The sequence below is a fragment of the Oryzias latipes genome, chromosome 21 (assembly GCF_002234675.1).
Source record: "Oryzias latipes chromosome 21, ASM223467v1".
Classification (NCBI taxonomy): Eukaryota; Metazoa; Chordata; class Actinopteri; order Beloniformes; family Adrianichthyidae; genus Oryzias; species Oryzias latipes.
In genome coordinates this window covers 12,783,444-12,807,210 of record NC_019879.2, presented here as the reverse complement: position 1 = coordinate 12,807,210, position 23,767 = coordinate 12,783,444, and the positions used below count along the sequence as shown (strand labels likewise).

The 23,767-nt window shown below is 42.5% G+C and overlaps 1 protein-coding gene across 4 annotated transcripts in view; it reads right to left on the bottom strand.

Moving 5' to 3' along the window:
* Positions 1–12,048: 12,048 nt before the first annotated feature.
* The window catches only part of sh3bp4 (SH3 domain binding protein 4), a 57,079-nt gene continuing 45,360 nt past the window's right edge, over positions 12,049–23,767 (bottom strand). For all 4 annotated transcript variants that reach the window (XM_023950648.1, XM_020713348.2, XM_011489504.3 and 1 more), the window contains 2 exons: positions 15,302–15,490; positions 12,049–13,918 (listed from right to left, as the gene is read on the bottom strand). In XM_023950648.1, the coding sequence (XP_023806416.1) occupies positions 13,694–13,918; positions 15,302–15,490 (414 nt within the window). In that variant the 3' untranslated portion in view covers positions 12,049–13,693. The remainder of the gene's footprint in view (positions 13,919–15,301; positions 15,491–23,767) is intronic.

Here is a 23,767-nt window from a genome sequence, read left to right as displayed (position 1 = left end):
AATCGATTCTGTTTATATTTCCCTAAAAACAGATTTAGAATAAATCTGGATATTAACATTTTCTCCTGATTAGACAAAAACAAATGTTTGTATAACTCAGGTTACTAGAACTTGTTAGAGAGGAAGGTTTCCTGTAGAGGGCGCTGTAGGTACTGAAGTGCAGAAGAACGTCCGCGGAGGGATACATGAGATAGTTGAATTGTGAACTGGACCTCGGAGTTGGCTGGAAAGGAACGCGAGCGAGTTTTTCCCGTTCTTTTCTGTTTTTCCTGGATAAAATGGTTATCTCTCGAGATATTACCCAAGGAGCACGTGTCATGACATGGATAAAATAAAATATATCTTGTTCCCACAAGTTAATATGTTGTTCCCACAAATTAATTAATTTGTGCAAACAAAATAATTATTTACGTCATAAGTCATTCATAAATATGGATTGCTGCTTCACCTACTGGACTTAGCTCCTAACTTCATAAACACGGATGTGAACAATATTTGGATTTACAGCTGATACTTTCACATTTCTGTCTGTGTGTGTCTCATTTCATTTATTTAGATTTATTAAATAGATTTATTTATTTTAAAAAGCACAAAAGCATCTGTAATCACGTTTTCATGTCTGGGTTCATTCACATCCTGGAACGCTCTCCGTCCATCCTACTGCAAGAGCCGCTTTCTACCGCTACTTCCATGTCCCTGTGACCCACATTCGTTCAATAGGGGTAAAAATAAAAACAAGAATAATCGATCCTTATTGTTTCGATGTAAATCAGAAAAATATCATAAGATTTTGGATGCCCAAGCTTCCTGCTTCACCTACCGGACACAGCTCCTAGCTCCGCCGCAGAGCTCTTTTGCTTGTGATGCCGGCTTTCGGGCAGCTGGCTGCGGTATGGGATGTTGTAGTTTAGGGTCAAATAGGAATAATAATATTCAGGACTTATCTTTTATTAACATACTCAGTCACTTTACAGCCGAAGGCTAGTAGGCTATGTGCTACGTAGCTAATCGTTTGCCCTGTTGTTACACTACAGTTAGAGGGACACGGTGATTGGTCAAGATGCATCATGAGGTACGTGTGATGCATAGATAGATAGATAGATAGATAGATAGATAGATAGATAGATAGATAGATAGATAGATAGATAGATAGATAGATAGATAGATAGATAGATAGATAGATAGATAGATAGATAGATAGATAGATAGATAGATAGATAGATAGATAGATAGATAGATAGATAGATAGATAGATAGATAGATAGATAGATAGATAGATAGATAGATAGATGACTTTATTAATCCCACAATGGGGAAATTTCATTTATCTGTGGCAGCAACACGACATTCAGAAATAATCTATATAATATAACATCAATAAAGGACATCACAAATTACATTTATATGAGATAATAAAAATATTACTAAAATTATTATGAAAAATTATTTTCAAAAATGAGATTCTTATTAAATAAAGAAATAAATATTAAATAAATACAGCTGCAAAAGTGTAAAAAACATGCGGTCTGCAAAACATGTAAACTGTAAAAAAAAAAAAAAAAAAAAAAAAAAAAACATTACAAATTTTTTCAAAATACAGAAATAACTAATGAAGTTCACACCAAGAACAAAAACAAACAACTGTTCAGGAACAAAAAACAATTTAAAAATGATGGGAATGATGGGATACGCAGCATGTAGCCTACTAGTCTTTGGATGTAAAGTGACTGCTAACAAGTATGATGAGTAGAGCTTTTTAAAATAAATAAATCTGATTTCGAAACATCATCCGTGTCTTCCATGCAATGTAATGAGACACACACAGACAGAAATGTGAAAGTATCTGCTGTGAATCCAAATATTGCTCAAATCCATGTTTATGAAGTCTGGTATAGGCAAAGCATCAATCCGTTTTTATGAATGACTTATGACTCGAAAAGTGAGTGACTGTTGTGTGCTAGTATTCACGGAAACATGGCTTAATGACAACATTCTGGACTCTGCTATACAACTGGAGCAGTTAGCATGCTACAGAGCCGACAGGGCTCTCGTAGACGGAGGAAAGACCCGGGGCGGCGGGGTCTGTGTTTACATCCAGGACGCTTGGTGCCGAGATGCCACTGTAGTATGCAAACACTGCTCCCCACTGGCGGAGTTTTTGATCGTGAAGTGTCGCCCCTTCTACTTGCCGAGGGAATTCAGTTCGATCCTGCTGGTTGCTACTTATATACCCCCAACTAACAATATCAGCGACAGAAATGTGGCACTGAACGAACTGTATCAAGCCATCAGTGAACAACAGACAGCACACCCAGACGGTTTCATCATCCTCGCAGGAGATTTTAATCATGCTGATCTTAAAACTGTTCTCCCGAAATTTCACCAGCATGTCCATTTTCCAACGAGGGGTGACAACATCTTGGACTTTGTTTACACTCAGCACAAAGGAGCATACAAAACTTCCCCCCTCCCCCACATCGGCACCTCTGATCACCTCACTGTGATGCTAACGCCAGGATACAGACAGAGAGTGAAAGTGACCAAACCTGTTCTAAAAGAAGTAAGGGTGTGCCCACAGGAGGCCACTTCTGCTCTCCAGGACTGTTTTGGGACGACAAATTGGGAAATGTTCAAAGAAGCAGCCACCCATAACAACACCACAGACATCGAGGAGTACACAGACACTGTGACGTCCTACATCACCAAATGCATTGATGATGTGACCCATAAAAAGAACGTCATCACTCGAGCTAACCAAAAGCCATGGCTGACAGGGGACGTCCACAGGCTGCTGAGGGCGAGAGACAAGGCCTTCAGAGCTGGGGATCAATCAAGATTGAGAACATCGAGAACCAACCTGTCCCGTGGCATCAGGAAAGCCAAACAAGATTACACACACAAAATAACCGCTCACTTCAGGGATAGCAAGGATGCTCAGAGACTATGGCAGGGCATCCAGGCCATCACAGACTACAAACCTACACCGCGAAGCTGTGAGAGCAACACTACTCTGCTCAACAACCTGAACAGCTTCTTTGCACGCTTTGAAGCACAAAAACCACACTTGCCCACAGAAAAAAACACCACCTCCGCACGACCAGCCTCTGTGCCTGTCTGCTGCCAGCGTGAAGAGGACACTCTCCACCATCAACATCCGTAAAGCAGCGGGTCCAGACAACATCCCTGGCTGTGTGCTAAAAGACTGTGCGGAGGAACTGAAGGATGTCTTCACAGACATCTTTAACATCTCCCTGAGACAAGCCATTGTCTCATCCATCTTCAAAACTGCCACCATCATACCTGTGCCAAATAAATCATCCCCATCCTGCTTCAATGACTACCGTCCTATGGCACTGACACCAATTATCATGAAGTGCTTCGAGCGACTAGTCATGTCACACATCAAATCTAACCTGCCCCCCACCCTGGACCCATACCACTTTGCATATAGAGCAAAACGATCCACAGAAGATGCAATCTGCTCTGTCCTCCACCCAGTTCTCACTCACTCGGACAAGAAAGACTCATATGTGAGAATGCTGTTCATAGACTTCATTTCAGCATTTAATACCATAATACCACAACAACTCATCTGCAAACTGGACAGACTGGGCCTCAGCACCTCCCTCTGCAACTGGCTGTTGGATTTCCTCAGCCAGAGGCCTCAAGCAGTTCGTGTTGGTAACAACATCTCCAACAGCATCACCCTGAGCACAGGGGCCCCCTCAAGGCTGTGTGCTCAGTCCCCTGCTGTTCACCCTGCTGACACACGACTGCACACCAACCTATAGCTCCAACCACCTTGTGAAGTTTGCGGACGACACAACACTAGTGGGGCTCATCACCAAAAACGAGGAGACCCACTACAGAAAAGAGGTGGAGCTCCTGACCATGTGGTGCAAAGACAACAACCTTTCGCTTAACGTTAGCAAAACCAAAGAGATTGTTGTCAACTTCCAGAGAGGCCACACCCAACACCCCCCACTCACAATCGAAGGTGCTGCAGTGGAGAGGGTGAGCAGCACGAAGTTCCTGGGGGTGCACATCAGCGAGAACCTCTCCTGGACAACCAACACAGCATCACTGGCCAAGAAAGCACAGCAGCGCCTCTACTTCATGCGCAAACTCAAGCGGGCAAGTGCTCCACCACCCATCCTGACAACATTCTACAGGGGAACCATCGAGAGCATCCTTTCCGGCTGCATCACTGTGTGGGGTGGGAGCTGCACGGACAAAAACAGGAAAGCTCTACAACGCACAGTGAGAACAGCTGAGAAGTTTATTGGTGTACCACTCCCCTCCCTGCAAGACATATACACCACCCGCCTCACCCACAAAGCCATCACAATCACAAATGAAGCAAGCCACCCTGCACACAGTCTGTTCAGGCTCCTGCCCTCTGGAAAGAGGTATAGGAGCCTCCCGCACTACCAGACTCACCAACAGCTTTTTCCATCAGGCTGTGAGACTGCTGAAGTCACTCCCCTCCCCACTCACAGCGCCAGCCAGCAGGACCACCGGAACAGGACAAACACCCCTCCTCCACTAAGTGTTTGAAGGACAAACACTTAAAACTGAACTGAGACAAACCAACCTATACCTCTGCATAATGCAACCTCTACCTCTGCATAATGCACCTGCACATGTAAATAACATTTATTCCTACCAACTACCTTACCTACAACTAGTGTACATCCCAGTACACTACCTGTAAATGCACACTGTTGGCTCATGTTGCTTTAAACAACCTGCACCTTATTTTTACATATTTATTGTTTTCACATTTTATTATTTATCATTACTTAGAGATTAGGCCTGTTTCTTTGTTGTGCATCTGCACTTTACTGTTGCTTATGTCTACGCACGGGACAGTGAGAAACGCAATTTCGATTCCTTTGTATGTCAAGCACATGTGAAGAAATTGACAAATAAACCTGACTTTGACTTCATAGTTAGTCTCAGCTGGGTTAAGCCGCTGAGAGAAAAAGGCGCAAGGATGGAGTTTTCCATCTGTGCTAGACCGCTGAGACAACACGGCCCCTACCCCAATATCAGAAGCGTCAACTTCTACAATAAACTGGTTGGAGGGATCGGGTTGGACCAGGACAGGCGCGGTGGTGAACAAATGTTTAAGCTTAACAAAAGCCGCCTCCGCATCCTCTGTCCACTGAAACACAGAGGAAGTTGAGGTCAAACTCGTGAGAGGTGCAGCAACAGAACTAAAATTGCGGATAAATCGACGCAGGAAATTAGCAAACCCTAAAAACCGTTGTAATTATTTTCGGTTAGTAGGGGTGGGCCAATCCACAACCGCCGTTACCTTGGCAGGATCGGGTCGCACCTCCCGTCCTGCGATGACAAACCCCAAAAAAGAAACACAAGAGGAGTGAAATTCCCATTTTTCAGCCTTAACAAACAGTTTGTTCTCCAGCAGCCGCTGGAGAACCAGACGAACATGCCGCCTATGTTCACTGGGATCCTTATAAAAAATAATAATATCATCTAAGTATACAAACACAAAACGATGAATGAAGTCCCGGAGCACATCGTTAATGAGTCCCTGGAACACTGCAGGGGTGTTGGACAGACCAAAGGGCATCACCAAGTACTCATAGTGTTCGAGTGGGGTGTTGAAGGCGGTCTTCCACTCGTCACCTTCCCTGATATGCACCAAGTGATAGGCGTTCCGTAAGTCCAGCTGGTGAATACCCTGGCCTCCTGCAGTGACTCAAAAGCAGAGTTCATTAGGGGGAGGGGATAACGATTCTTGATCATAATGGCATTCAAACCCCGATAGTCAATGCAGGGCCGTAAGGAACCGTCCTTCTTCCCCAGAAAAAAGAAACCCGCCCCCACAGGCGATGAGGATGGTCTGATCAGGCCCGACCTGAGGGAATCAGCCACATACCGCTCCATGGACTCCCTCTCCGGCTTCGACAGGCTATAGAGATGACTCTTAGGGAGCGCAGCTCCGGGCTGTAACTCAATGGCACAGTCATAGGGCCTGTGAGGTGGGAGCGAGAGATCCTGATCCTTAGAAAAAAACTTCCCCCAGGTCATGATATTCGGGGGGGGGGCACCATAGACAGGTCAGGTGAGGATGGCTGCCCGACTGGGACCGCGGGGTCAACTCCCGGATGCCGAGCTGAGCGCAAACAGGTTTCATGACAAAAGTCACTCCAACGAGTGATGCGATTAGTGGGCCAGTCGATGACGGGGTTATGTGTCAAGAGCCAGGGGAACCCCAAAACAAAAGGACTAAGAAAGGTTTTAAACAAATAAAACCGGGTGAACTCATGATGATTACCAGAAACAATGAGGTGGACTGGCTCAGTGGCACGGTTAACAGTGGAGACAATCTCTCCATTAAGAGAACTGACCTGTAACGGACGGGGAAGTAACTCAGTAGAAAAACCGGCCTGTTTGGCTAACTCGGCATCCATGAGATTCTGCTCTGCCCCCGGATTCTAACAATGCCCGAACAGGGACCCCCCCAGTCTTAAACACAACATAGACCTCCAATAAACACGAGGCAGGATTAGAAATAGTGGGTGCTTGGTCTCCACTCGTCAGTGTGCCCTCTCTTAATGACGAGCGGAGGCATTTGGGCAATTCTTGCAGAAATGACCCCGCTGACCACAGTACAGGCACTCACCTGCCGTCATCCGGCGTTTGTGTTCTGAAGGGGATAGACGCCCACGTCCCAAAATCATAGGTTCCTCCGAAGGGGGTGCAGGAGGTTCTGTGGAGGTATCAAAAAGAGTATGAGGGGAGCTTGAAGAGGAGTCCTTGGTACGTTCTTCGGAACGGGGACAGACAGTCCGCCGTCCCCGTCTTCGATCCTGCAGGCGGTTGTCGATTCTGATAGCGAGGGCTATCAGAGGTTCCAAGGACGATGGAATGTCCAGTGGCGCGAGATGGTCCTTCATTTCCTCGGAAAGACCCTCCAGGAAGGCGTCCGTAAGAGCAGCGGGGTTCCACTCGCTCTCAGAACCGAGAGTCCGGAATTCGATGGTGTAATCCACCACCCGCCGAGACCCCTGTCTCAGCCGCATAAGCGCTCGGGCCGCCCCTCTCCCTGGCTTCATGTGTTGGAATACCTGGGTAAAAGCCTCCAGGAAGGCAGGAAGAGAAACGCAGGCGGGGGCTCCTCGTTGCCATTCCGCTGTGGCCCATGCTGCTGCTCTGTCCGTGAGGTGCGAGATCACAAAGGTCACTTTGGATTGATCCGTCGGAAAGGCGGAGGCGTGTTGTTCAAAATGCAGCTCGCATTGCGTGATGAAAGCTCTGCAATCGCCGAAGTCACCGGAAAACCTCTCTGGTCGGGCACGCTGCACAGAAGGAGCTGGAGTAGTTTGGACAGACGACATCGGAGCCGATCAGGAGGAGGAAGGAAAAAGCGAGTGGGATGGTGAAGGCTGCTGAACCTGCTCGGCTAGGCGGTCGATGCGGCTGCAGAGTTCCGTCAGCTGTCGCTCCTGGCGATCGGCCATCTCCAGCATGCCACTACGCAGGAAACCATGCTGCTCATCCTGCTGGCGGATGACCCACTCCGGGTTGCCGAGATCCGCTCGGGGAGGATTTGCGTCCGCTGCGTCCATGTTGGCCGGATCGTAATGTCAGGGTGGGTGTTTGGACACAAGCGCAGGAAGCCAGAAGGTAGGTTTACCAAAGATTTCATTATAATCAAATTCGAAGTAGTAATCAAAACGATCTGGCGACAAGTGCCGGACAACACACAGAATATATACACAATATTGAATGGGAAACAGGTGCGTAACCAGGTGCGAACAATGAATGAACTTAAAGACAACAAGTGTGATGAGGAACCAGTAACCGGAAATGTCAAAAATCAAACCGGAAGTGAACTGAAACAAAACAAGCCGCCCTGGCCCCGGTACCTAACAGATCAAACCCTGCAAGCTAAAATTTGACCAACCCCAGGGTTGACCAATTTTCTTTCTATATCTAAAAGACAAAGCCATGGTGAACAAATTTTGTTTTAGTTTTTAGTTTTAATTGTCCATGTTATAAAATCATTTGGAAAGTATTTTTAGTTAATCAACATAATCTTATAAATAAGCCAAATGTTTAAAATCATTGCTGTGGTTACTTATTCTTTAGTCTATTCAACTGCTCCTCTGAAGCTGGAGTAATTCTGATCCAACTCAGAATTTGAGGTGCTACATTTGCTCTTCATCAGTTCTGATACTTATGGTTATTCATGAATGAGCAGGGATTTTTATCAGCAAGGAAGCAGAACAAAAAGCAGTTTTCAGGTTTTTGCAGGTTCTGGCTCACACCTCTGTGCCATAAATATGTTTGATGTTTCAGATTTGTTTTAGACATTATTTTTTTTTTTTACCAATTTCACAAAATTTTTTGAGATGTGTTAGCCCAGTGGAGCAGTGGCCTTGCAGCAAGAAGGCCCTGGTTTGAATCCCGACTGCGACCCTCCGGTATGGAGTTTATGTTCTCCCTGTGCACGCGTGTTTTTTCTATGGGCACTCCAGCTTCCTTCCACAGTCCAAATACATGCATCATAGGTTAGTTGGTTACTCTACAGCAAGATTCTATCACGGTAAAAATCGGCTTTGTGCCGTTATGCAACACTATACATTAGTCGATATGCAAAGTTGCTGACTCTGTGTCTAAATCAGCTGTTTCAGGGTGATCGCGTAAACAAAGTTGCGGTATGTCAAAGGGTGTGCTATTTAGGTGTCACTGTGACATCTCCAGTGTTGAAGCACGGGGGTGGCTGTGGTGTAAAAGCACAGTGGTTGTCCTCTGATTGGAAACTTGTAGGTTTGCCTGCCCATGTGTGAAAGTCAAGGCAAAACAGGGAACCCCTCACTGGTTCAAGGGCCAACATCTTAGGGCCTTGCCTGGTATGGCAGAACCGGTATCATTGTGTAAATGTGAGATTGCATGTGTGTGTACATCTGCTACCTACTGTAGCTGATCTGAAGCCAAAACACAGACCAGAAAAATACACGACCATCTTTGGCTTGAGCCTTTATTCCATGCGGTCTATACTTCAGTGCAATGCAGTATAGACCGGATGTGTGTGCAGAAAGAGAACTCCAGGTACTCTTCTTAGACTTCTTTTAACTCCTTTTCGTGAATGATGTGAATGCTACAGGCATTTTGTGGCCTTTAACTCACACAGTGTCTCTCACCAGTTGACATTTTTGCACACTAGAGCCAGAAGCCCATTTACAGCACTGATTAAAAATTAAAACCAGCAAATATGGGAGATACGCTAGAACTGAAAGCTCGGTGTGTAAAATGGGTTCCACCTCATCCCCTCCATGTATATATTATTTTGGAATTTGAAGCGTGTACAGAAGCGTGTGGTGTTTGGTAAGCCTTGTCACCCTGGGGAAGCTCATTACAGACACTGCAGGCTGCGGTTTGAAGCCTGTCAGGCAGCTCTCTGCTTTAATTAATTCCACTCCTTTTGGCTCCTTTTTTCTCCTCCATTAAATTGTGTATTTAATTAAGCTCTAATTGTTTCTGTAGTGCAGACTGTTGGAGGCAAAGACAGAGGGACAGTAAATCTCATTTTCTCCTCCCCTTCCCAAAGACTGTTGTATACAAGTCTCTAAGAACCATGCAGCAAAGCAACAGACTGTCATGATTTTTCCGCTTGCTAAATTAGGATGAAAGTGTGCACCAATTTTATTTAGGGTGGGGGGGCGGTTAATTAGCTCATGACCATCAGTTCTTCATCTTAACCCTTGTGTTATCCTAAGCACTTTATCCTTGGGAGTTGGGTCATCTAGACACACTAGAGAGTGCTCTGAACTTTTTTTCTTCAATGATTTGTGATCTTCACTGGTGTCCATAGATTACATAAAATCTTTTCACCTTTATCCACCTTTGTCATGGTAGGACTAACACGTCAAAGTAAGGGTGGGGTCATCTAAGATAGCACAAGGGTGATAATGACCTTTCTGGGTTCCTAGAAGTGTTGCGCTACGTTCATACAGGGCATTTGTTCAGCGTTCAAGAACATGCTGGACTGAATTTAATACGCTTTACGGTGTTCACACTGGACCATCACTCCCCGAAACTAGCAAATGCATGTACAGTTAGTTGTAAGAGGCTTGTTGTGAAATGTTTAAGCGGCAAAAATCTTGTTAATTTTCCTCCAGACTTTTTCTTTTACAGCTCTGCTCCGATACATAAAAGACTTGGTGTCATATTTCAAGTTGGGCACAACTTACAATTATTAATTTCTTCATAATAATAAACGTTGTAACCCTTGTGCTGTCTTAGACGACCCCACCCTTACATTGATGTGTTCTCCCTACCATGACAAAGGTGGATAAAGGTGGAAAGATTTCATGTAATCCATGGACACCAGTGAGGTTCACAAATCTTTAAAAGAAAAAAGGTTCAGAGCACAGTCTAGTGGGTCTAGATGACCCAACTCCCAATGTTAAAGTTCCTAGGATAGCACAAGGGTTAAACAGTTTGTTAGGATCCTGTGCTCATCCTCCCACCTGCCACTCATCGTCTAATCAGCCTGCAGCCTTTATAAGGACCCATCACCTTTCAGCTGACGTCAGTCCGTCTGCTTTATGCGGTTGAGTGCTGACTCCTTAAGCCAAGTCTTAAATCTAGTTTCATGCTAAATGCCTCGTATTTTCCGAAATCTAATCCGCCTTTATTCTATCTCTTCAGGGATTACCACCAGCTCCACCTTCACCCTTGGTCACCCATCGCCATTCATCTGAACACCAAGGGCTGTCATACCTTGACAAAAATTGTGCTTGAAAAGAAACAACCAAAGGATGTATTCAGGCTGGAAATGTTTGTTGGTCTGAACCAAGTCCGCCTAATTTGGTCCGGATCGGATCCTGAACCTTGCGTTTGGTCTGTATTCACGCTGCCATCAAGCGGCCTTTCCAAACCAAAGCTTGTAAAAAACAAAGAAACAAAAAAAAAACACGTGAATAAAGATCTCTTCAGTCATTAGCCAGGAATTTGGAGAGCAAACTAGAGGAAGAAATAATGGAAGTCCTACGCTTTGCAGTCCTTGTTGGGATAGTTCACTTTTTTAAACTTTGTATTTTGCTGACCAGTTTTAAATGTCTGTAGCCAAATCGGGTACAACACTTTACTGCTGCTTTGGTAAGGTAGTGGCTTGCTGCAAGGCGGTTAATAGCAAGAAGATGGCCAAGAAGGTCCAAATTTCAATGGTTTCAGTGTCTCACCGTTGTGGTGTTATGGCATTGTATTAAAAGAATTCTGTTAAGAAACTACAAGGTAGCTTTTAGGATGACGTCACAGCAGCACCAGGCCCGTGCCGCGTAACGATACCCAGAAAAGCCAGTAAGAAGCGTTTTCAGCTGTGTTAAAATAAATGTTCCAACAAGTAAGGAGTTGGACCCTTCTTTCTGTCTGGTAACACGATAATTGTTGCTTTACATTTGTCCATGGTTAGTTGGTTCCTTCTTCCCTAATTTTATTACATCATGTGACGACCGGCTATGGTGGCCGTTTTGGTCCAGTTGTTCCGCTTCCAGATTGTATTCAGACTGAACTGAAGCTCAATCGGATTGAAAATGAACCAAGAACACCTCAAAAGATGGGTCAGAGAGTGGTTCCTGGTCCCGGACCAGGGTCCGCTTGGGTGTATTCAGACTGAAAATGTGTTCCAGATTATCGGGCCAAACGTACTCTGGTTCACTTCAAGTGGACCAAATGTATCCGGTCTGAAGACACCCAAACTTTTCTGAAGCACTTGAGTGGATACTCCTTTTGTAAATAGAAACTGATAAAAAAGAAACTCACAAAATAATTGTTTTAAGTAAAATATAAATGGGTTGACTTAAAACCTGAAGGTAAAGGCTACCGCTGAGGAGGAACTGTTGGAACAACGGCAAAAAATGACAAACTTTCAGTGCTGGAGGTCATGAATTCATGAGCCCACATTCCCAGTTTCAAAAGAGAACACGTGTGCAACACTGCCACTGTCTGCTTTCATTATCCAAGCTGAGAAAAAATAGGGTTTTGATATCTTTTATTTACAGAACTTCAGGCAGTTTATTTATTTATTTTTTGTTTTGGTATCTTTTATTTTCCAGATTCTGTATTTTAACAAACTAAATTCTACTACATACTAAATTAATGTGAAACATTGGGTACAAATCATGTTTTTAAGTTCCTGCTAGAGCAAATAGAAAAAAACATGGAATCTTTTACAGGTTATGCACTTTGATATTCCTTCATTTAAATTGATATACCACTTTGACATCTTACTGTTTTTTGAAAAATAAAGATTGTAAAACAAGAATACCAAAACTAATTAAAAAAATGTCCAGCTGGAGTTTTAGCTGAAACTCAACAGAAATGTCACCAAACTCCTGCTTACATTTAGAAAAAAAAAGTCATCTAAAATCCAAAAAGGCACAATTATGTATCTATTTTTTAACAGCATAAAAAGTCAAATTTTTCTTTTCGTGCACTTCCTCACCTTCAGCTAATGGGATTCTGACCTTGCACACAGTTTCTGATTAAAATAAACTTAACTCATAACATTTCTTGAGGTTATGTGAAATCATATTTGTTATTTTAAAATTCCAGCGTTCCTCAGAAAGAGGGCCTGCAAACAACAATATATCATTAGCAGACAGAGCCCAGTAAACAGAAGTTTAGTCTCACTAAATGGCATTTAAAGGCATTTTTCTTCAAATGTCAGACACACAAACATGTACAACTATCTGGCAAAGCATCAGTGGGAGAAGCAATGCAGTAATTCAGACCTTAAATGGAGATTTTGTCTTATCCGACAAAATCTAATCAAGCTAATAGACCTGAATTGTCTGTCCAGCTCTTTAGGCCCTAATGCAAGCTTAGTGTTTTTTCAGAAAAATGTTCTTTTTCAGTCAGTGTTTTGGATGAAAATTAGAGGGAAACAGAGAAATATGTCATATTTCCTTCTGTGTTAGGGACAAATAGTAGAAATGTTTCAGACCACAAATTACCTGAAACAGATCAAGTGGTATGGTACTATCAAGAACTGCATGTCTTTGTCAACCTATCCCATAGCCTATTGGTTGAAATAATACATTTGAGAGTTGCAGCATGAATCATTTGCAGTTCGTTTTTGTAAAGCAACTTCGTCTCACTTAGTGAGCATTGCATGTTAGTCACTTTCAACCAAAAAAAGATGCATTAAGTCAAACTCCAGTCCCAATCTGCTCCTCGTTATGTTGAGTTACGCCATAGATGTGTTGTGTACCCAAAGTTATGGAAAATGTATGTTTTTAAATGCTTTGTTGCTGTTGCTGGTTGTAAAAAATGTCAAAAGAGACTATGTGATAGAGAAAAACAAATAAATATAGCAGGTCTGACACAGGAGCAATAAGGTAACAAATTGTATTATTTATACATACAAGACAAAATCATTTTACTTAAAAATAGTGTCTCTTGGCATGAAATCCACAGTTGTTAACCAAAGAGTCCAGAGAGTCGCTCTACAAATATGCTGTGCCATAACTAGAGTACAAAAAATATAGAAGAGTGCAAGATCAGCTGGGAGTCACAGAGCTCCACGCAGCGCTGTGCAGTCTGCTGGAGTTCCCTGTGTTTGAAGAACTGCAGGCAGTGCTGCAGTAACAGAACCACCATGTACGACAGTGGACAGCAAATCTGCAGCGTGTGGTGGGGAATGGGAGGGGCCTCAGATGGCGTAGTCGTCCTGAACAGCTGGACTGAAGGCGGAGCTTCGCAGCACATCCAGACAGTTGACCAGGATGAGCGTGCCAGTCAGGTGCTTCCAGCGCTTTGTGATGGGGCTTTTCATCTTGTCCAGACCCATGTGCAGCTCCTGGATCACGTCCCTGTAGCTGTCGCCGATCTGAGCTGCCCATGTGACCAGGAAGTCATAGGCGGGCTTCCACATGGCCTGCACACACAAATCAGATGTTACACCACTGAACAGGATCTACCTCAAAATACCGACTGTATATGTTCAACTGCTTGTGTCTTCAGCATGTCTGATGCACCAAAGCAAAGGCTGGATCTGAATTCTTCCCCTACCCCTACGGCTTCTCCTTATCCCTACATCAAGCCCTCCAAGCGGAGATATATGGAAAAATAGTTTAATCAAATTCGGACGGCATCAATGACGTCATCAATAATCGCTGGTGAGCTACATTAGCACATAGCTGCCAGTGCTTGGAAATGCATAACATCATCAGTTTTATAACTTTAAAAATGTATGCTGAAAGAATAAGTCATAGCTTACATGTAAATGCAAACCTCTGTGCTTCAGAGCATCCGGATTTGGCCTAGCTTTGTTAAAACAAAGACACACTGTTTGGGATTTGTAGTTAATGAAAGGGAATGAAACTACAGCTTCAGTATACGTTATTTCCTGATCAATGAAGCAAAAGGCTGGGTGATGCAACAATCTCAGTTTAATTCTGGGCATGTTTGCCAGTAAACCCAAAAATATACAAACAACAAACTGAGAATTTACTAAAAATAAATTTATAACTAAAACCAAAAGAGAGGTTGGTGATTACAAAAAGCTTTGATTGTTCTCTGTATTGAGATGGGCAACAAAATGCTAGAGATGCAAGCAGTTACTGTCATCAGTTTGCACTCAGCAGGAACCTGTGAGTGGATTTCATCCTTAAACTCCCACCCCAATCATCTTTTGATCTATTTTTCAAAGCCTTTTCAGTGGTCTTTCAATTATAATTATGCAATTTTTAGCCAAATAAAAAAAAAAAAACTGTCGCTTTCTAGGACGTAGTTTTCTGCAGAGCGGAAGCAATTCATGAGAAATTCATCTTTGGGTCATTGGTTTAGAGCAACACCCTCCCTTTCCATGCGGTAAATCCATTACAAATGGATTCACAGCACACATTCAACTTACAGCATTCACACTTGCATTATCGCAGGTAATGCTATATATTTATTTTGGAGCGACTGCATTTCTTTTTTTTTTGCAATTGAGTTTTGGTTTGTGGAATTTAGTTTGGATTTCTAAAATGTAATTTTTTTAATTTATTTTTTGCTTTTTAAATTATTATCAAGTGATTTGTTGATGTGATTTGCACTTTCAGGGCCACCGTAGGAATGCAATTGCAACACAAACGCGTCAAAAGAACAGCACCACTGCAGTGACATTTTTTTGAGTCAGAAGCTGCTTTTAAGTTGCAGATTCAGTGTTGACTAATAAAAGCATGTTGAATATAAACGACATTATAAAGATTTGTTTTTATAACATTGCATATAACGTGCATTTTGTAGGCAGCGATCTGGTGTGAAACATGTATACCTCACTGTCTACCACTCCGTTTCGGTCACGGTGCGGTGCCTCATAAGCGTCCATCTGCTGGCGGGAAATCTTAACAAGCTTCTCAGCCAGCTCCCTCCATCGTCCAGCAATTTCCACAGCAGTGGTTAGGAGCACAAAGTCCATGACCAATCTGGCTACCAAACCCTGACAGTCCATTTTCAACAGAGCCTGCAGGGAGAGGACAAAAAGTGTCAAAAACAAAACAAAAAATCCATCCAGAAGTGACAAAGATGGCGTTTGTTCTACATTTTTGAACGACTACTTGCTGAAGTCAAGAGAAGGACAAAGCTACAGGATCTACTGGATGTCTACATTCACTGTATTTCCTCCATCACTTCTTGCAAGGTGTCAAACTCCAGCTCTCCAGCTTTACTGTCCTGCGGGTTTGTCACATGTTGCTGTTCTACTAGCTATTGAATACCTGGACGGCAGTTTGACACCTGTGACTAACAGTAACAACAAATCTGTGTCCACTTTTGCTTCATGCAGGCACATCTCCAAAACGCTGCCACTGTTGGCAATCTGTCATGCTGTTTGTTGGATATCACTGGGGTGCAACGACCAAAGAAATGTCCCTTAAAAAGTAGGATTTAGAAAACAACAGGTGGGTAAACTTTTCTGATATGAGCCATATGAGAGCTCCCTGAAGCTTTAGTCACATGCACCTTTATAGGGGGTTGACCCGTAAGGGTGCTGCATGTTTTTGGGTTGTACGGGCCAGTGGATAGTTGTAAAAAGGAGTGGCTGCATCGTAACCCTTGTGCTATCCTAGGCTCTTTAACAGTGGGAGTTGGGTCATGTAGACTCACTAGACAGTGCTCTGAACCTTTTTTCTTCAATGATTTGTGAACCTCACTGGTGTCCATGGATTACATGAAATCCTTCCACCTTTATCCACCTTTGTCATGGTAGGGAGAACACGTCAATGTAGGGGTGGGGTCATCTAAGATAGCACAAGGGTTAAGGGGAACGCAGGTGTGCCTTGCAGGTCCCTTGAGGTTTGTACGGCCACCTTAAGGGACATCATGAAAATAGATCATATGATTGTCATGCATCGTCCGCAAGTGTATCATCAAGTATTCGTAAGGCTAATGAAAGTTACACGTATGTATGACGTACGGGTGATGCGCTTGTAGGGTGTCCTTACACTCTAGTCTTTAGTAAGGTGCACGCACTGGCCCCTATTGAATCTACACAAATGCCACATACACAGGGTAGTGAATGTATAAGTATTTCCCTAATGTCAACCAGGGGGGGCGCAAGGGGGGGCACAAACTTATCACTTCAGCAGCACGAACGATCCCTTTGTCCAGTGTGCAAAATATGGTAGGGTTGATATTTTGAAAATTTGCATGTTATGTGTTTTGTAATGATATGTCGCCTGCAACAGAAACAAATGTGCATGAACATTTTTGCTCTACGGGCTCACCAAGTGGTCTACAGCTGGTATTTCCTATGCGCCCTGTTTGTTCATTTATCTCCCACAGACAGCCTATATCTACCCCTAAAGGCAGTTGTGACGAAGGCCTTAAAAGGAACAAAATAAATGAACACCTTACTAAGAAGAGAACATTTTCCTATGAATTCCAGGGGGCAAAAAAGATATTCACAACATTCAGCATATTCTGAGACTGTGAAAAAATGAGTTTAATGAGTTAGTGCTATCCTAGGCACTTTAACATTGGGAGTTGGGTCATCTAGACCCACTAGACAGTGCTCTGAACCTTTTTTCTGCAATGATTTGTGATCTTCACTGGTGTCCATGGATTACATGAAATCTTTCCACCTTTATCCACCTTTGTCATGGTAGGGAGAACACGTCAATGTAAGGGTGGGGTCATCTAAGATAGCACAAAGGTTAATCGAGCAAGTTTGTCAACAGTGAACACTTGGTCGGTTACCTGACCTCAGACTTGCCCAAAGGCAAGTGTTTTAAAGTGGTTTAAGTATTTTGGACGGAGGTCCGGCCCCCCACCGGTCTCTGTAACCTTTCTGTCTCTGTCAATTTCTCACAAACAACTGCTGATGGTGGGAAAAAACGTGCACTCCGATTCCATCTGCATCTTTTGCAAAGAGGACCTGTGCTGCATCACACAGGATTTGAAATGTCATTCACATGTAAAAAAAAAAAAACAGGGGATCCTGATTCTGAACATTTATGTTCATTCCTGACGAACATGATTCAAATTTAAAGCAAGGCTAAAATTTCTAATGTAGCCCCAGTGAAGAAACTTTATAAAAAACATTCAAAAGAAGGATGGAAAGCTGCTGAGACACTTCCTGAAATGGGACTTTTTTTGTAAATGTTCTAAAGAAAAACTAAACAGAGGGAAAGAGAATGTAAGTCTCAGTGTCTCAGTTGAAGGAATGTGTGGAACAGCAGGATGTGTGTGTGTGGGGGGGGGGGGGGGGGGGGAGGGGGTGTAATGCACAGCCTATGCTCCAGCAGGCATTGAGGCATTGTTGAGCTTGGAGGATGCGATAGCAGCACCTATGGGCCAATCAGACGCCACTTTTCCCTTTTCAGGAAAGTTGAGTTTCCACCAGATCAACGCAAAAATCAAAGAGCTAAAAGAGACACAAGTAAGATCAAGTTCTCCTTTTTAAGAGACGTAAACGATTTGTTTGTTTGTCCTTATGGATGGAAAGGCAAAACCCTCTCCAAGTCCTACTGCCTCCCTGGATAACCCAACAGAAACTCTCAACCTAAATTAAGGGCATGACTTCCTGTGCTGACCTCCATCAATAGATGCAAATGCCACAAAGTTATGAGAGTGCAAAATGTTTACTATGCTCAGTTGGATGGATGATGTTAAACACACATAAAAAAAGGAACCTGCAGTGTCCTCAGAAAAATCTGTCTTAAGATAGTTCCCACACAGGATTCTGATTTGGCAACAGTTACCAGAAGCTGTGCAGTCTTTCTCCTGATTTAACTTCAAACTGGTTTTGGCTGTACAGCATCACAATGTCATCTGTAGTGAACATTTCCTAACTGAGGCTTTGGATTTGTCTGGAAGTTGGGATATTTGTTTTAATAATGATTGTCAACCAAAGGTTCTAGGAAAACAAAGGACACATTTTAAAATTTTTTTTTTCCCATTTATTAAAGTGTAATTTTATGTAAAAACTCAGAAAAGCTCAGAGTTAATAAAACTCGCTATTAAATAGTGATTGTTTTAATAAAGCAAACTTTTTGTTCATGTTCAATGATAGCAACATGTATGGAAGATTTTACATAAAAATGACAAACATTATATGTATATTCATGCTTAAGTTAGGTTTTAACCTGAGAATAAAAGTTGGCACGATGAGGTCTCACTTGTTCTTTCTTATGTTTATATTGTTTCAGTTTAGCTTCTTTTTTATTTGCTATGGGTCACATAGGCCTTAGTCTCTATTTTTAGTCATTAGTTACTTAGTCTTTAGTTCCATTTTTCTCCAAAGTCTACAATTTATTCCTTGTTCAACACTGACTTTATTAGTAAACAGCTGTTTCCGGTTAGAAAGCTCACCGTGACCTAACGCTTGTATCTCTGACTGATAATAAAATCAATTAGGGTTGTGCCGATGGACGATATCATCGTCCATCGTGATGGGTGACTGACATCCCGATGGAGAGACCACCATCGTGATGCCACGCCCCCGCCACGTTGCGAGTCGACACCATAAGCCGCGGTTACACGTACAAAATATCTTGATGGGATCAATGGTCGGATTAAAATCCAACCATGTACATGGGCCCAGAAAAATGTTTTCAGAATATAAAAACGTTCACTAAGGTCACACTTTCCGTCAGAATAAATCATTCGCACATGCGCAGTAGGGTTTGAAAACCGGAAGGATATAAATTCCGCCGAGCGGCTTTTTTTTTCAAACTTTATTGAATGTAAGAATTCAATACAAAACAATGTCAAACAGCACCGAGCGGCTATATACATTGACATGTCAGCTCGGGCTAACAACATTAGCTTTGGGTGGCGCTGCATCCTGGCTGCACGTAAACATGTAAGAATAAAATCGGCCTTTATTTAGTCGGGACACGACTGGAAACACAAATCCACGTGATTGTTTGAATGTTTTCTAAGGACTGAGCGACATTTCTGCTTTGAAGCTCAAACCACTGTGTGTGCTGACGATCCGAGCTGTGCTCAGACACACACTTTTAGACCCGGTTCTGAGTTCGGTTGCTTGTACCCCTAGAGCTGCGGGACGGATCGCAGTCTTAAATCTCCCACACATAGCGCTCATGTAACAAAGCACCCCCCCCCCCCCCCTTCCCCTCAAACACAAAGCTGTAAGTCCGCACTCCGCCGGTCCACTTCACTAGTGAAGTGCGGGAGCGGACTACTTCTTTTCTATTTTGTTTGTTACTTTTTTTGTTAAAGTCACTTCCCTCAGTTTATACTGGATCTTCGCGGATTAGTCATTAGTTGGGAAATAAAATGAAAAAAGCAAAAAAACGAATAGCAGTTATATAAGAACGAAAAATGTAAAAATACCCCCCCCCCCCCGACAATGTCATCGTCCATCCCGATGGTTGACAGCAAACATCGTCAACGGCCAATTTAAGGGACGTCGCCCAACCCTAAAATCAATTAACATTTTATAATTGTCTCAATTGTATATTTTGTGTTTTTGTTTAATGTCTTTATGAACAGATAGTTCGTTCTATTAAGATGACTCTGAGTGGCATTGAAAAAAAATTCTCCTTTCTACCTGATCACATTAAATGAGCTCATTTTTCACCTAAAGAAACCGATGACTAGCTTTTTAAAACCTGACACAGGGTAAATTCACACACTTGGTAAATTCACATACATCCTGCACACTTTGAACATAACTTCAGTCATTCGACATTTTTGTTTCTCTAAGCAGTTTATCTCCACGTTCAAGAAGAATAAACTGACGTAACAGACTGGTTGTGGTCCTTGACCCTGGGAGATGCAGTGAGTTATAATTAAAAAGTGGTGCTTTACACCAGCGGTCCACAACCCCAGAGCCGCGGACCGGTAATTTATTACAGAAACTGAAAGATGTTTTATTTAGAAAAACTGCCAGATTCTCTGTTACATCCGTCTATATCACTCTTGACACAGGACAAGGTGCTCTTCTCGGTCACGTGATAGGTTACCGCTAAAATAAAACCCAGGAGCTAGCAAAATGAGTAAAAAACAAACATCTTTGGAAAGTTTCTTTGCCAAAGGGAAAACGACCAGCCAGGAGACAGAAGAGGAACCTTCCACTTCCAATAAAAGAAAGCTCCATTTAATAGACAGTACTTCTTTTTTGCACCATGAGTGTGGGAAGGGGAGAGGATGGTGACACGTGTGCGATGTACAATGTCATGCGTGTCAAAATAAAAGCTCAGGGTTCGTCTAGTCACGTCTCTGTTTTTCAGATGATGCAACTTAAAATCCCTTCATTTTCTCGAAAACAGTTTTGATCCAGTGGGCCTTCTGTGTGAATTCTGGTTGTGTTTACTGACCTGGAACCACTTTTCTGTGGTACATGGCACTCAAAATCTGTCATAATCTTTTTGAGCGACTGCAATAAACTACGAAGCTGAAAGACTTGATGGATTGCTGGAGTAATATGGGTATCATGATGTTATGAACAAAAGCTATGATGGTCTCTTTTTTAAAGCCATTTAGTGATTGCTGGCACTGCTGTTAAGCCCCGGGCATGTCAAAGAAGTGAAACAGACAGGGACAGAAAAAGGCTGTATCCTTATGGTACAACATGGTGAACAAATTTAAAGCTGGTGCAAGCGCATTGACGTTTTCATGACCAATGAAGCCGTGTAGGCAGAGAAATATTCTATTGAGGTGTCTTATCAGCAGAATAATAGTATAAACATTGTCAATATGCACATTCCTTCTGATATTCCCATGCATCCTTAATCTTAGGCATCCGGAGCTGACCATGCTGCTTCCACTGCTGTTCACAATTTTCTCTGCAACTGGGAGAATTAAATACCAGCCGGTGTCAGCCGGTGTATATTACCATGTAATTCCTGTGTGTGTGGGGGTGTGTGTGTGTTTAAAGCCACAGAGTTTGTTACTTTGGCAAACAGCATCTGACTGCAGCTCCTGCTGCTGCATAAATCTACTGTGTGTCAAAATGAGAACTCCTGCAGACTCATTTTCAGAGCCAGCTTTGCTGTGGACAAGGATGAAAGTAAGACACTCAATCATACCTTCCATTACAAAGTAAACACACACACCGGTTCACACATCATTCTGTGTGTTTATGTTGAAAGAAAAAGACTCATTGAAGCCCCTGCTGTGACCTAAGGTGACAATTCAAATAAATGACTTGTTCTTTAGGCCATCTTGTTTTAGTTTCCTCTGAACAACATAAATGAGAATCTCCCACTTCAATCTCCTTCCTATTTCATCTCTTTGCCATCTTCATTTTCTGTCTAACTCCTTCCACCTCTTCTATTTGCAGCTTCTGTAATGCATCTCAGCTGCTGTGTCCCTTTGCAATTTCATTTCCCACTAAATGTCCCTCCAGGTCGGCTTACTCTTATGTTGGGGGCAGCTTCAAATTCAAAACCTTAAAAGAAGATTTTCACCATTCAAGGCTTTAAAACAACATGACGACCAACTGAACTCAAGGTATCCTTCTTCAAGAGGGATCCCCATTTAAATGCAATGGGATAGTGGACAGTTAGCTGCAGCAAAACAAATATCCCTCTTCTGAAATGCACAGAGGTCTTCTCACACCACAATCTAAAACAATTAATCTTATGGTTTGACATGAAAATGACACAAAAACTTTAAGTATACTATTATTTTGAGCTACACTACATATAGATATAGAAACTATGAAAAGAACTACACTGAGAAATCGTCTTACTTCGTATACTTCAAACATTTAGAGAATGTAAAACTCTGCAGCCAGTTGTTTGCTCCACACACGTGTATTCACAGTTTGACCCCTGTCCGGGGCAGTCAAAAACATATCTTTTGATGGTTGGGATCCGATTGGTTTTACATTTTTTTATACCCTAACACATTTCAATTAAACTTCATCCTGAAGAGTTGAGTTCTCCAACTTCAGAGCCAATCTAAAAAATCACAAGGTTTTAATCTGAATTCCCAAGAGTCACCTGAAATTCAGATCAGGAGATCAAGATCAACAATCATTCAAATCAGATGATAATTATATCAAAACACTTTTTTAGAAACGTTTTGTCTTAATTCACTCACAAGAGCACCAATGGCTGTTAGACAGTGGTCCTTTTCAAAATTGTTCAGCTCTACCTGTATCCTTCCTATTGTCAATAATGCCGCCCTCGATGTATTCAGGTCTGCAAAATGATCCAAAATGTCCTCTATTGTAAAAGCATGCACCAGTAAAAATATTCAGGATGGACAGATACTTACATCTCATAGATTGCATTACAATATTTAGCCTTAGATAAGGGATTTTTTAAACTTTTAGTAACTAGGGCGATCTAAAATCTGTCCACTTGTTTTTCTAATTGATGAAATTTGTTGCTGACAGGAATTAGACAGAGTGCAAACTGTTGCAAAATACTGACAGCTTTGCATGTATTTGCAGGATTAGAAAAAAAAAACATTTTTAGCTAACAAATGAAAGAACTAATTCTTTTTAGGGATGGTTGCTATGAAGTCTTGCTCCTGATTATGTTTCTCACCTACCATGCTAAAAGTCCAACTTCAGACAAAAACTTTGGAATTAAACACTTTCAAACTGGTTTCTTAAATTTCTACTTTCTTTGTTTATGACAATGAATAAAAAAAAATCCTTTAATATCATTTGAGGGAGCCTAAAAATGTGTGCATAAGTAGGGCCACGTTTTTGTTTTATTAATAGATTAGTGGACCCATCTCCCTCAAATTGTCTTTTTCAAAAGGTAGCTAGTCTGAAAACTCTCCAGTCAAAGCTTTGGTTTAAACCTTAAGCCTAAGTCACATGCACCTGTACAAGGGGTTGGTTGACCTGTACGGTTGCTATGGGTTTTTGGATTGTCCGGCTCCCTGGAGGGTGGGAGCGCGGGTGTGTCTCGCAGTTCTCCTGTGGCTTGTGCGGCCACCTTCAGATACGTCATGAAAATAGAAAGTAGGATTTTTCATTCATATTTGTAACGCTAATGTAAGTTATATGTACTTTTGCTGTCGTACAGGGTCTTTACACCTCACTGTAGTTGTTACAGGATGTGCCCGTAGGATAATCTAAGGATGATCGCCTAGTTTCTTCATTTCTAACAGTCACGCGGCACACAAGGAGTGCACACTTATCAAGTGAACAGCTTTATCTGGCTTCTTGTGAAGTACGCAGGATTTGAGGGGCTTAAAAAAAAAAAATCTGTACGACGGGCCTGAGTCTCAGCTATTTCACCCTTGCTTACCCTAGGTGTTGTGTTTATGTTCACTATGACCTGCCGCTCTCAGCATTACTGTAGAAAATGAA